The sequence below is a fragment of the Aptenodytes patagonicus genome, chromosome 4 (genome assembly GCF_965638725.1).
Source record: "Aptenodytes patagonicus chromosome 4, bAptPat1.pri.cur, whole genome shotgun sequence".
Taxonomy (NCBI): domain Eukaryota; kingdom Metazoa; phylum Chordata; class Aves; order Sphenisciformes; family Spheniscidae; genus Aptenodytes; species Aptenodytes patagonicus.
This window is the reverse complement of record NC_134952.1, coordinates 78,830,024-78,842,304: the sequence shown is the minus strand read 5'-3', so window position 1 is coordinate 78,842,304 and position 12,281 is coordinate 78,830,024. Positions and strand designations below refer to the sequence as shown.

Genomic DNA, 12,281 nt, shown 5'->3' with positions numbered 1-12,281 from the left:
CCTCTGATACTGAATGAAAACAATTACTTGTTTCATCAACACAGAGCTTGTTCTCTGAAAGCTGAGGAACTTTGAGAAAGCTGTAAAGAAAATTTAGTTTTCAAATCAGTCTTTGCTTTTTAGGTCCTAGAATTGAGTACTAGCTGCTTGGCTGTTTAGAAGGCTACTAGGCTGAATTGCTCTGTTGCAGTCTTTTCTCTTATGTAAAACCTGGAAGAACCTTTTGTTATACGTATACCTGGGATAGTAGCTAAAGAACAAGGAGATACATTAGAAGTGGCTTGTTTAGATGGCCTCGAGCAAGTCACTTTACTTCTTGGTGTCTGTGGGTATTTGATAACCTTTATAGAATGCTTTGCAGTCTGCTTCTGAAAAGTGCTCTGTGACAAGCTAGTTATGAAGGTTTTTGTCATTAAGCTCTTATTCCAAGCATATTCAAAATTACTGGTGGGAAAAACAACCAAAATGAAGTGAGTTTGGGGCAGTAGACAGAAAGTGAGGTTGTGTGCAGGAGGAGCTGTTGGAGGTGGAGGTGCCACTACATGCTATTTTGTGTGTTCCTCCTTTCTGCATTCCTTTGTCCTTCCACTTGTGTCTGGATTGCCCTGCGCGTTGGCTGTGACCAAGGCAAATGCAAAATACTTGCCTGCCTGGTTCCACATAGCATCTTGTTTTCTGTTTTTACAGAACCTTTCTTGAACTTTGCTGTGTGTTACAACCTTTTTTAGAAGGCTGCTTTTTCTGCAGCAGGGATTTAGGAGAGAGGGGATGCACGTTATAAATCAGGAAGTTAATACTTAAGTTCTTTGGAGAGTTGCACTGTAGTTGCCATTCCTCCCTCTCCTATGAGTCGGTCTGAAATTTTTGTAGAGTGCTATGGGTTTTGCTCGCCTGTTTCACTCCCTTTACTGTAATTCAACACTCAGATTTGTGTCTTTGCAGCCAAAAGGTTCTGGATGAGACATCCTTTGCATGTCTGCTTTATTTCTTTATTGCTGCTGCTTAACAACCTCTGGGGAGTTGCTGCTCTGCATCATATTCTGAGCTCTGTTGACCTGGGGAGAGCTAAAGATTATGGCAGAAATGAAATCTTGGTGTCTTACACACTGTAGCAGAGCACTGTCTTTGTATGTGTAAGCTCAGCCCCACGGCTAGTCTTTAAAACCATTTCCACAGTGACAAGAATATCACACGTCATTGCTTAGGGTGCAAGACCTTTCCTTTGAGTTCGTGTGCAGGTAAAAAGTGTAGCTAGCTGTCCGAATGTACGCACTAGAATTTGTGTTAATTGCAGTTGGGAAGTTACTGAGGATTTGTGTACAAAAACAATCTACCTAGTTCTTCCAAGCTTATATGAATCTAAAAGAATTCTTACTTTTGAGTGTTTTATCGTTGGTGGACTGTTCCCCCCCCCCCCGAGTTATCTCTATCCTTTTGAAATGAGGGGCGGGGGGGGGGGGAAGATTTGTTTAGGACTTGACTGGAATGTGAAGGTAGTGTTTTATTAGCTAGTTTTGCTTTTAATACCATTGCTGCTTGAATTCCACACCTTCTGTTACAGAAATTCTAAATAAGTTAACTGAATTTTTGACTGGTTAATTATTGTCTTTTTTTAACTCATACGGGCAAGCTCACATTTAGTGGCCCTGTTTGTATGTCCTGACCCAGTTGTCCCCCTTTCCTCGCCTCCCCGATTTTAAATGTAAGCAAAATCAGAATAAGCCTCCAGATTACGGAAAACAACCTTCATGTAAGGTGGCCCTACTTCACCTTTTCTGTACAGTACTATCGCTTGTGTTGATGTTAAATGACATGTAGTGGGTCTGAAAAAATCATTTGAATAATGCCTCAGAAGACTTGTGCAATAGTCTGAATATTTGCAAGAGGGTAAAAATAACATGTAGGTGTTTTCTCCCTGGCTTTTTGTATGTGTGCAAAGTACCGCTAATGGATTTTGCCTTCTGTTGCTGAAAGTTACAAGGAATTCCTGATGGCTTAATTAATTTTAAGAAGTTCTTGTTCATGTTTGTCAAAATCTTTGTCTAGCTAGAAAGACATGATGATAGGAATGACTAGTCCATGCTTTACCAGATATGAGTAAGGATTGATACTGAAAACTGAGAATGAGCTTATGTTATATGTCTTCTTCCCTAAGAAAAAGTTGTTTGAAAGTGCCAAGATTTAGTTCTGTGCAGTTTACAGAGCTGCTAGGTAGAATTAAGGGTTGTAGGGATAGGTAATAGGTATTTTTTTAAATGAAATTTAAAACACTGATACTGTTTCAGATCTGACTCAGAAACACCAGCTTTTAGAATAAGGGAAGATTGGGATTAACTGTCCTGAGTTTATGTTACTCAACCATGAAATTCAAGTGAAAAGGGGTGGTTTGCATGGGTGGAACAGTGGCAAGATGCAAGTGAGGTATCTGACACACGTCTTCACGTTTTATAAACTTGTATGTTTGCCTCATTGTAATTAAAAATCTGCAGGTGGATTTCTGTCTCTTATTGCAAAAACTCAGGCAGGAAGGGAGGATTCTTCTTACCTTTAAGCACTTAACTGAGGTGCCTAAATTGGACATCTCCTTGCCATATGTTCCCTCTAAAGGAAAGAGGTAAACTGGGTGTGAGACCACCTGTCTGACTTCCGAAAGGGAGTTTGTGCTATAGCTGAATTGCTCTGCGAACTCGCGAACTCTCTCTCTCTCTCTTTTTTTTGACTGTGTTGGTAGCCCAAGATACCCAGCTCAAAGTCGGGTGGTAGGAATTCATGCTCTTGTGTCCCTCTTCCTTTCCACAGTGTTGTGGACTTTTTCCCTTTACTGTTGTTTTTGAATTCATACAAACGCTTCCCTTTCAAGACTAGAGACTTGTGCACAGCCCATTTTCATCTGTTTGCTACCGTTCCTTTAATCCGATTTGTGCTTGCTTGTAGCATGAAGCAGCAGTTCAGGAGGGAATATTGGCAGGTTGCGAAAGTTGGCTTACAAGTTACCAGAAGTGGCATGCTGCTTTGGTAATGCCCTTGCTAAAATCCTTTCCTCCCCCTGCTACTGGGATACTCTGCTGTGTCTGATTCAGTCTTCCCTTTGCTCTGACCTTTACTGAATTTGCGTTTCTTTTCCGTTTTTTTTTTTTCTTTTTTCCATAAGGGAATCCTGCCTTTGGCAGATCCTTCTGCCCTCAGATCCTTCTTAGTAGGCAGTGGTGACCAGCTCTACATATTTCATACTTCCCCAGGCTTATAAAGTAATTATTTAAGAACCAGAAGCTGCTGGTCACTAAGAAAAAGAAAGAGGTGTTTGTTTTTTTTTTTTTTTTCCTAGAGTTCCTGTAGTATATTCCTGGTGTGAGAGGAAGCAGATCAGCAGCTCTTCACCTTCCAGTTAGCCTTTAAACTCAGAATATTTCTGAGGGGTTGGCCCATGCGTATTGATCTTTGGTGTTTGCTCTCCGCTGTCTTTGTAATTTTCTTCTATGTCAAAGACTGACAATCAAGGAGAAGTTTTATTTGGTTTGCAGTTTGCTTGGACTTACACAAAAAGTGCTTGCACCACAGCCAAATGCTCTTTTTCTTCCACTTTAGTAGTAGATTGAATTGCCTCTTTCAGGAACTTTCTACTTTTAGTTTCCACTTTATGTACTGGTATCGGGAAAATAGCAATAGGGACAAGCCAGGAGTGACATCAGTTTTCAAGTCAGGAGAAAGGCAATACGTTGCCTCTTAGTAATACTCTGCTTGCCTTTCAAATGTAGCTGACTTTCCAGAGCTGAAGGGTGATTCATGTCTAGTTAATTTTTGGAAGAGTGTTTTAAGGCAGAAGATCATTTGATATAGGTGCGTCTTGACGTGTTTAATATTTGAAGTGGACGGGAATGGATGGTGACAGGATGAAGAACAGGCCGGGGGATGTGGGTAAAAGTCTCAGGCTCGTTGACAGCGATGCGGGGAGAGGCGTAGCAGGTTTTAGATCCGTCTGCTGTTTTGGGTAGGACGTATTAGTTCTGTCCCGATGTATGCCTGACAAGCTTGTCTTGTGTCTTCAGCAGAGCAAATTTAGCTGCAGTTGGGTTTGAGTGTTGCTTTTTGTGTGTGGTTTTTCTTTTCTGTAGATACTTGTCTGTTTGGAGGAATGTTTGTTTTTAAGTTTCTAGTCAAATCTCCAGTGCCTAAGTCCTGTATGGGAGTGACAGTGTCGGCAAGTGGAGGCGCCCCCAAAACTTCTAACACTCAGTCCCGTTCAGCTTAGTGGGATTATACAGCTGGGATCAGGGCCTTACTCTGCAGCTATAAATAAAACCAGCTTGAGCTCATACAGTCCTTTCCTTCAGGGAGGACATCAAAGTAATTTACACATTCTGCATCAGCATCACATTAAAAACCAAAAGAACTGAGTTGTGACTTTGCTAGTGATCACGCAAAGTGTTGCTGCCTGTATGATCATGCCGTCATTTTATTGTTATTTTTCTATATTTTGTTATCGACATTTGAGGTAGATAGATACAAAATATTTTACCTACATCCACCAGCATAAAGCAAGTCTAATCCCGTTTACTTTGTGTGACTTTATTAATAATTGCTTCTTGTTTAAAAAGGGCTTTTTGAAGAAGTGATTCATTAAAAACAGCTTCATGAAATAGCCAGTACGCATTCTACAGAGCATTTTTTTATTTGTTTTTTAATAGTTTTGCTCCATTGTCTGAATTCAGTGAAATGGTCTGCTTTGCAGGTATCTTGGTCAGACATAGGAGGACTAGACGACGTCAAGCTGAAATTGAAGCAGGCAGTTGAATGGCCTCTCAAACATCCCGACTCCTTCATCCGAATGGGGATTCAGCCTCCAAAAGGTGTGCTGCTTTACGGACCTCCTGGATGCTCAAAAACAATGATAGCAAAAGCTTTGGCTCATGAAAGTGGTCTCAACTTCTTGGCAGTGAAGGTAGGCCGTTTAGTCTTACATTTTCTTAACTCCCGCATAATAATTGATAGTTTACCAATTTCGAGTGCTAGAATCCAGTGGCTCTTAGTGTTTCTGATCATTATATATGCTAGAGCAAACACCTTGTAAATATCAAGTAAGGTTTGTGTTTTCTTACGAAAAGGACTAGTGCTTTCTTGTATGCTTGTTAAAAATTTATTATTTATTTTGTCACAGCACAGAAATTATATGTTGGGTGGGTGGGTAAGCTGTGTAGTGACATCTTAATTATTGGCATTATTTAAAATCTTTTTAAAAATGGAAACAATTAAATTCTTAAAGCCGTATAAATGAAATACAACTCTGGATAGTGGGTAGCTCTTCTTACTGTAATAATTAATTGCTTGCATGAAAATATTATCATCTCATCTCTTACATTCCTTTTCATTCCTCAGGAAAGTCACTTTCTTTATCTTACTGTTCATGTTTCATTACAGATTTTTCTTGCCCTATTTCCCTTTTTTCAGGGGAAGTAGTTCTACTTCATCAGTTTTTAGAAAGTTTGCAAAATCAGTTATATCTGGAGTACTCTTGGATAAGTGGGATATTCTCTCAGCATTAAGAAACACTTTACGTATAGAAGAATTTTGGATTTCATTGCCTATGAATCAGTGTAATTGATTACTGTGGGTTGTATGGAAAACGCATGAATGGAAGTTATTTAATAATAATACTGAGTTTCAACGCATGGGAAGGAAAAAAAGATAGCAGAGTGATTCCACATGGGGTAGTCTTGCAGCTGTGTCAGAATGTTAATGAAGTGCAAGAAAAAACATTTGTTTAAGTATTTTAAAAGTATCTCCTTCTCAGCAGTAAGATCACGTACTCTTGTCTGTTGACCATCTCTTTACTCACAAAGCCTTCTGTGTTGTTAGTTTCTACACAGCTTCCTCCTCTGCCTATCCTTTCAGACACACTGTAACTGTAGCTCTGGATCCTGTCCTCTCTGGGAGCAGAGGCAGTTGCGCTGACCCTGAAGCCAGCAGCCCTTCATTGCCTCTGCTTCCCGGTATTGCAGACAGGCCTCTGGGTCACGGTCACATCAACAAGAGCAGCCCTTAAGAAACACTACCTATACTGCCTCTTCCATAAAGACAAAGTAGTTCTTTGTGCTCCAGAGTTACTGGTAAACAAGGTAACCTTTTCCTCCTGCACCGCTTAAAAGAAAACATTCCTCTTTGTCTCGCCCAAAGCACTGATGCCTGAGAGGGTGGGGAAAAAAGGTAGCAGTCTGGAAAAAAAAAACAGTTAAAAATGAACATTGTCGCTACCCTGTATTCATCAGTCGTAGCTACATCAGACATTTTTACTGATGCAGTTAATCGTCCAAAAGTAAAAGGCAGCTCATGCTGAATAGGAGGTATCTGAAGGCGCACTGGTATGAAATGCTTTTGTACACTAATGCAGCATTTCTTCATGGTGGAGTTCTGATGGTGCAAACCCCCCTGTCATTGACAAGCTGCAGCAGCAGTGGCTGGCTTGGGGAAAATGCCTTTTATTCCCTGTCGGTTTAAATCCCTTGGCCTGGAACTGGTCGAATATTCAATTTGCAGATGTTTCAAGAAGCACATCTCTGGAGCATGTCCAGCCTTGGATATGTTGACTCCAGGAAGGGAACATAGCCCACTTTCTCTAACTTCACATTTGCTTCCTGGACAGAAAAGGCAACATCCATCATGTACTAAATGTGTTAAACATCATTGTCTGTCGCACTTCTTAAAGCACAACAGGCATGAATTAATTTCCACTGCATGTGTTCCTGCAATAAATCCAAAGTAGATGAATATGTGTTTTTTTGCCTTTTTTTTTTTTTTTTTTTTTTTGAGAGAGGGGATTTTTCTTTTCTTGCTTGTAGTCCTATTAATTTTCCCGTTCTCTACGTTATGTCTCAAATATCTGTCCCTGGAACTGATATCAGGCTTTTTGAAATGGAATTGTGTTTCTTGATAATTTACTTTTCAGACTTGCATTTTCCTTCCAGTCTCTCCTGCCCCAAATAAGTAATTTTGATGAAAAGTGTCTGCTGTACAGCCTGTAGGATACGTGTACTCTTTCACGATAGTTCAGGTGGCTCAGGTTCTTGGGTCCTTCTCGAGAACGGACTGCAGACGGGAGGCATAGCTCTAGCTGTGGGAGCTTGCTGCTGGATGCCGTCTCTCCCTGTGTCTGAAACCTGAGAGGAAATTGAGTACGTTACATGCAGTGCTTACTCGGTCCAGTGATTTTTGGAACGTGGACCTATTACGTCTGCACGCTACATTTAAGATACATGGGCACAGTAAGTCCAACTCTCTCAAGAAGTGCTGAATGTACTCTACTTGTCTAAGTTGGCTGTCCTGCTTGGGTGCAACAGGTATCACCCCTGCTCCAGCCTGGCTCCAGGAAGGCTTTGCACTATTTTCCAGATGTGCCTATGCAATGTCTGTGCAGTTTGGACAGCTGACTCTGTTAAATGAGGTACTTCAGCTGGGTTATATGTACTCTGTTAAAATGTGACATTTCCATGTGCTTTGGGCATGGCTGGTTGTCATAATGCTGCATAAGGCATGGTCAAAACGGCGCAGCCTCCAGCCCATGTCTGACTTGCCTCTAATAAGGTTGGGAAGATGGGCAAAGTCTACATGTAACTTCTGGGCAGAGGAGCTGAAGAAAATAATGTGATAACAGACGTTTGACGTTGCATCCTGTTCTCTCCTGAAATCTATTGTGAAGTTTGAATGGTCAGTGTTACAATGAATGTGGCCCTTTTGTAAACATGCTCTTTGATATTTGGCCAAAACTTTTTATAGCTATATTTTCACCAAGATTGGTGACCTTTTGCTTTTCCAGAGAAAAGCGGTTGGTTGGTTTGTTTTACAAAGCAATCTTGCGTATAATTCCTAAGGGGAATTGTTTATTTTTACTCCTTCACTTGACGTTCTTTTTCTCTAATACAATGTATCTGCTAAATTCACTGGGGAGGAGGTTGTCAACTACTTTCCAGGGGATGGCTCTTCCTGCTCCCTCCCACCACCCCTTTCTCTAAATCTCTTGCAGCATTCAGGCTTTTCAGGGTTTTAGTGGTCATCTTGATTATTCTCCCCCTCCCAAACCTCTGTTACAAAATGACAACTGAATTGTTCTCAGCTTCTTGGAGAGTTTTCAGTGTTTTGCGGTCATGGATACAAGCAAGTATGTGTGAAGGAATGAATTAAGATAATTTTTTCATTCTTCAGGATTCAACATCAGTCTTATCAGTAGTTTTTGATCTGGTTGAGTTCTTATTTCAGTCAGCCTTCATGCACTTTTGTTCTTCTTCACACTCCTTTTGTGCTCACCCCAAAGTTTGTAATTTTCTTCTGAAATGTATTTTATGCTTTTTTTTTTTACACTAATAGGAAAAGAAAATTGTATACAGATATTGGACCTATAAATATTAATAGGATGGGGGATATAATTTTCAGCTTCTGCCAGGCTGATGACGCCTCTCTGTTATATACAACTGTCTCTGTGACATTTTTGCTTTAGATGTCATCTAGCTTTCTGAAATTGAACACGAAGAAAATGAAACCCTTTGTCACTGTGTTATTTCTGTGGGCTTTTTTTCCCTCTTTTGACTGTTTATGTGGTGGGTATCTCTCTGTACTGTTTTGACAGTTCCTGCACTTAAGGTCAGCTTTGACTGGCTGCTTTTTTGAGATATATGTTGATTAGACCACTAAGATTTTTATGGTGATATTGTAAGAATATTTTTGGATTTCCATATCTTGCTGTATGGCATAGACAATTATATCTACATTTGTCTTTCATGTTAGTTTATTTAGATTTGTTATGACTGCCCTCTTGGATTTTTTTTTTTTAATTTATTTTTTTTTTTAGGAAATCCTCTTAGCATTGTCTTGTGCTAAGAATCTAATGAATGTTACTTTTCTTCATGGATTTTCTGTTGCTTTTCTGGGAAGCAACTTGCAGAGAACCTCTGTGGATTTTTTTTCTCTCTTATTACTGTGGTATGTAGGTAATTACCTTTACTACCAAATAAGAAAACTATTGTGCTTTTTTGTTTTTAACCTGTTTCAAAATGAACACTTGCTCTTATGTTGTCAGGCTTGAAGGCACCATCACGGTACCTACCCAGATAAACTCCATCACCCAGTTACAATGCATTCCTTAGTTGATGGTCCCATAGGGGCCACGGGGATTGGAAAATCCTTTTCCCCTTGAGTTTCCCATAAGCCCAGGATGCTGTATACTGGAGGGGGTGTTTGTTGTTGATGGTATCCTGTATTGCATTACCTCCTACTTACTCAGCCTGCTAAAACTAGAGGGAGACTTTCTACTAATTTCAGGAGGCTTTTGCTGAGGATTATATCAACAGGGGACTTTGAGTTCTGTTTTCTGTCCAGCAAGCAGATTACCTGAGTTTACAAAATAAATAACAAGAAAAAATATGTAACTTTTATAAGCTTGTAATGGTTTTGGAAGCATCATCTTTCCTCTTGCTGCTTAGTGCTTTTTAATATTTGTCTGTTCAAAATCAAAACTAAGGCAAAAACTCACTTAGTGATAGTGACAAAAACCAGCTTAAATTTTCAGAAAATTTAGATCTCCAAAAGTTAAACCCCTTGGAATTCAGCTAAGTGAGACACACTAATTGCAGACAGGGCAGGTGAGCAGGATGGGTTACTTTTAGATCTGCTTCAACTCTGTTACGACAGAATTTCACCTCCAACTTGATACTGCTGTGCCTGTGCTGGTGCAGCATTTCGTAAGCATGCAAAATCATGGTAAATTAGACTGGCAGCTATGCTTGAGTACTGAAGAGGGCCCTCTCTGAAGGCACTGGTGCATGCAGTGAATTTAATTCAATGTTTCCAGTCAGTACACTCCACACTACAAATACTGGCTTCTGTACTGTGTAAAGAAGCCTCAAAAGATTGTCATTACAGTTTGCTAGTCAAGGCAAATGGCGAACAAGTGAATTCCGAGGCATGCCAATAAAGAAAAATGGATATTATATTTGCCTTTGCAGTTTGATTATGCTGCTTTTAGTAACTTCACTGCAAGGGTTGAGGATGACCATTTTTTGCTGGCCTACTCCCTTAGATACTTTGGAGCCCACAAGCACCTGTTGAAATTGAAGTTTTTAAAACACCACAGGTGTCAACAAGTTTTTAAGGTCCTCTGGAACGCAGGGCAGAGGGAGAGAAAGCGATTAAAATGGTGCACGGCGCTCAGCCCAGAGTTTCCATCTGTTGAAAAGCTGGGACCAATGCAAATTAAATCATTAAACAGCATTGAAAGAGAAGAAGTAGGCTTTATTCTTAACAAGCAAATATAATGCGTTTTCTGAGCAAATATTTTGCTATGTAGCGTAACCAATTACCAAATCACACATGTACAACCTTTGCATTAGAAATAGACTTACTGTTAAAATAAAGGAAGTCTCACTGTTTATCTTGTTAACTCTCTTTCCTGCAGCCGTCCCAAGTTGCTTTGGCTTGACTGTGGTAGAGATGGGATAGCATTTTGCCGTTGAGATTACAGTATCAAAAGACCAAGTAACTAATTTCTGAGTCTCTTCCAAATCAGTTAATGTTGTTATAGTAGATCATGACACTTGCATTGTCATGGAACTGGAAAGAATAAAAAAAGAAAAGAAAAAAGAAAAAGGAAGCCGAAATGCTGGTTTTAACGCCATGAAAGATGTACCGGTAGGGGTAGGATCAAGCTTTGCTCCTCTGAGCTGGCTGTCTACACTCCTCCTGCAGTCTGATGAGAAATTAGCACATCAGTGAGGTACACTGCATCTGTGAGGTAGACGTAGGACTGTCCAAATCAGTTAGTGTGAATGTCTAACTCAGATGCAGATGTCTGAGTGTGGGCAATGAACATTGCCCTAGGTACACATTGTGAACAGCTGAAAACTAATTTTGGCATCCTGTCTTTTTTTTTTTTTTTTTTTTTATGAATTGTACTCTATGGCTAACATAGTTTAGTGTGTCTGTGTTAGAGCCCAGAACCTGCATGTGAGGTTATGGCAGTATTTTTGAAGAGAGTAGACAGAGCTGTACGCTGGAGAAATCTGGAGCTGTGTCCATCTGGCTCAACAAGCATAAGTGCATGTCTTACCTGATTGTCAAAACAGCAAAAAATTATTTATAGAGGGAAGTCACCGACTAAATTTTCTATCAGTTGAAAGTTGCTACCCATTTTTTCAGGTGGAAAAAATCCGCAAGTGGTTTTAAGCACTGCTTAGAAAAATTACTGATACTCTCTTAACTTCAGGGATACCAGATGTTCCTCTTGCAGTTTAAAAACACTTAGAGAACTTCTGTCATAACCATGTGTACATAAGCTTATCTCATGTTGCAGCCTGTATATAGGGGGTTTATCTTTTGTGCAGTTAATCTTAATTCTGATAATATTTTAAATGTAAGGGATTTTCTTTTTTTTCTTGCTTTTTTTATTTAAAAAAAAAAAAAAATCAACAGAGGAGAGAAATCCACACCCAATCCAGACCATAAACAAGTGGAAGGTTTCATGATACAAGGGGAAAGTATCTTGTAAACAAGGATGGGATAGTCTTTAAACAGAGCATACCTGGGAACTATCTCTACTTTGAGGCTGAATAAACAAAACCCAGCAGTATACAGTGGGCCTGAATTGGCAGATTTTATTCTGTTAGTCTGGATTGTAGCTCACAAATGGTATGCTTATATGCATGGCTAAGCTACAGCTACTTCTGCCAATTTCCTGCTCCAAATCTTCTGCTGGTTTTGGAGTCACTGTGCAAATGATCAGAAGGAACAGGTTTAATTTCTTCACGTCCCTTCATATGGAAGATGGCTTGTTGCAGAAGAGAACAGAGCTATGCATCGTTAAACTGGACCATTTGTTACTAGCACCTCTTGGTCAGTATATCAACAGCTGTAAACAGCTTTTAAAGGAATCATTATGCTCACCTCTGGGCCAAAAACAATGATTCAACAAATGTCAACTTGCTGACTAAGTTGGGCTCATGTAATTTGATTTTTAAAGCACTAGAAAAGCATTGAAAAATAAAAAAAAAAAACCCTCCTGGTATTTCTTGAGCGGCCTCCAACTTCAAAGCAAACTTCCTAAAAAGAGAAGGTGAGCTTTGTGAAAACTGGAAACCGTGTCAGCTGTCAGCAGGTGACTTTGTGGTGGCTTATAGACTGCTTGTCACGCAGATCTATCTTTTGAAAGAACTCCCATCAATCTCACCTAAAGGACAGCCCATTTGCAGACAGGGTAAGACAGAGGTTCAGCTCAGGTGGGACCAGAGCTAACCCAATTCAGT

The 12,281-nt window shown here is 39.9% G+C and overlaps 1 protein-coding gene across 1 annotated transcript in view; it reads left to right on the top strand.

The window, feature by feature from the left end:
• AFG2A (AAA ATPase AFG2A) overlaps positions 1 to 12,281 on the top strand; it is a 203,061-nt gene that overhangs the window by 31,668 nt on the left and 159,112 nt on the right. Inside the window, exon 11 of the mRNA XM_076337257.1 lies at positions 4,730 to 4,939. Coding sequence (XP_076193372.1) covers positions 4,730 to 4,939 — 210 coding nt within the window. The remainder of the gene's footprint in view (positions 1 to 4,729; positions 4,940 to 12,281) is intronic.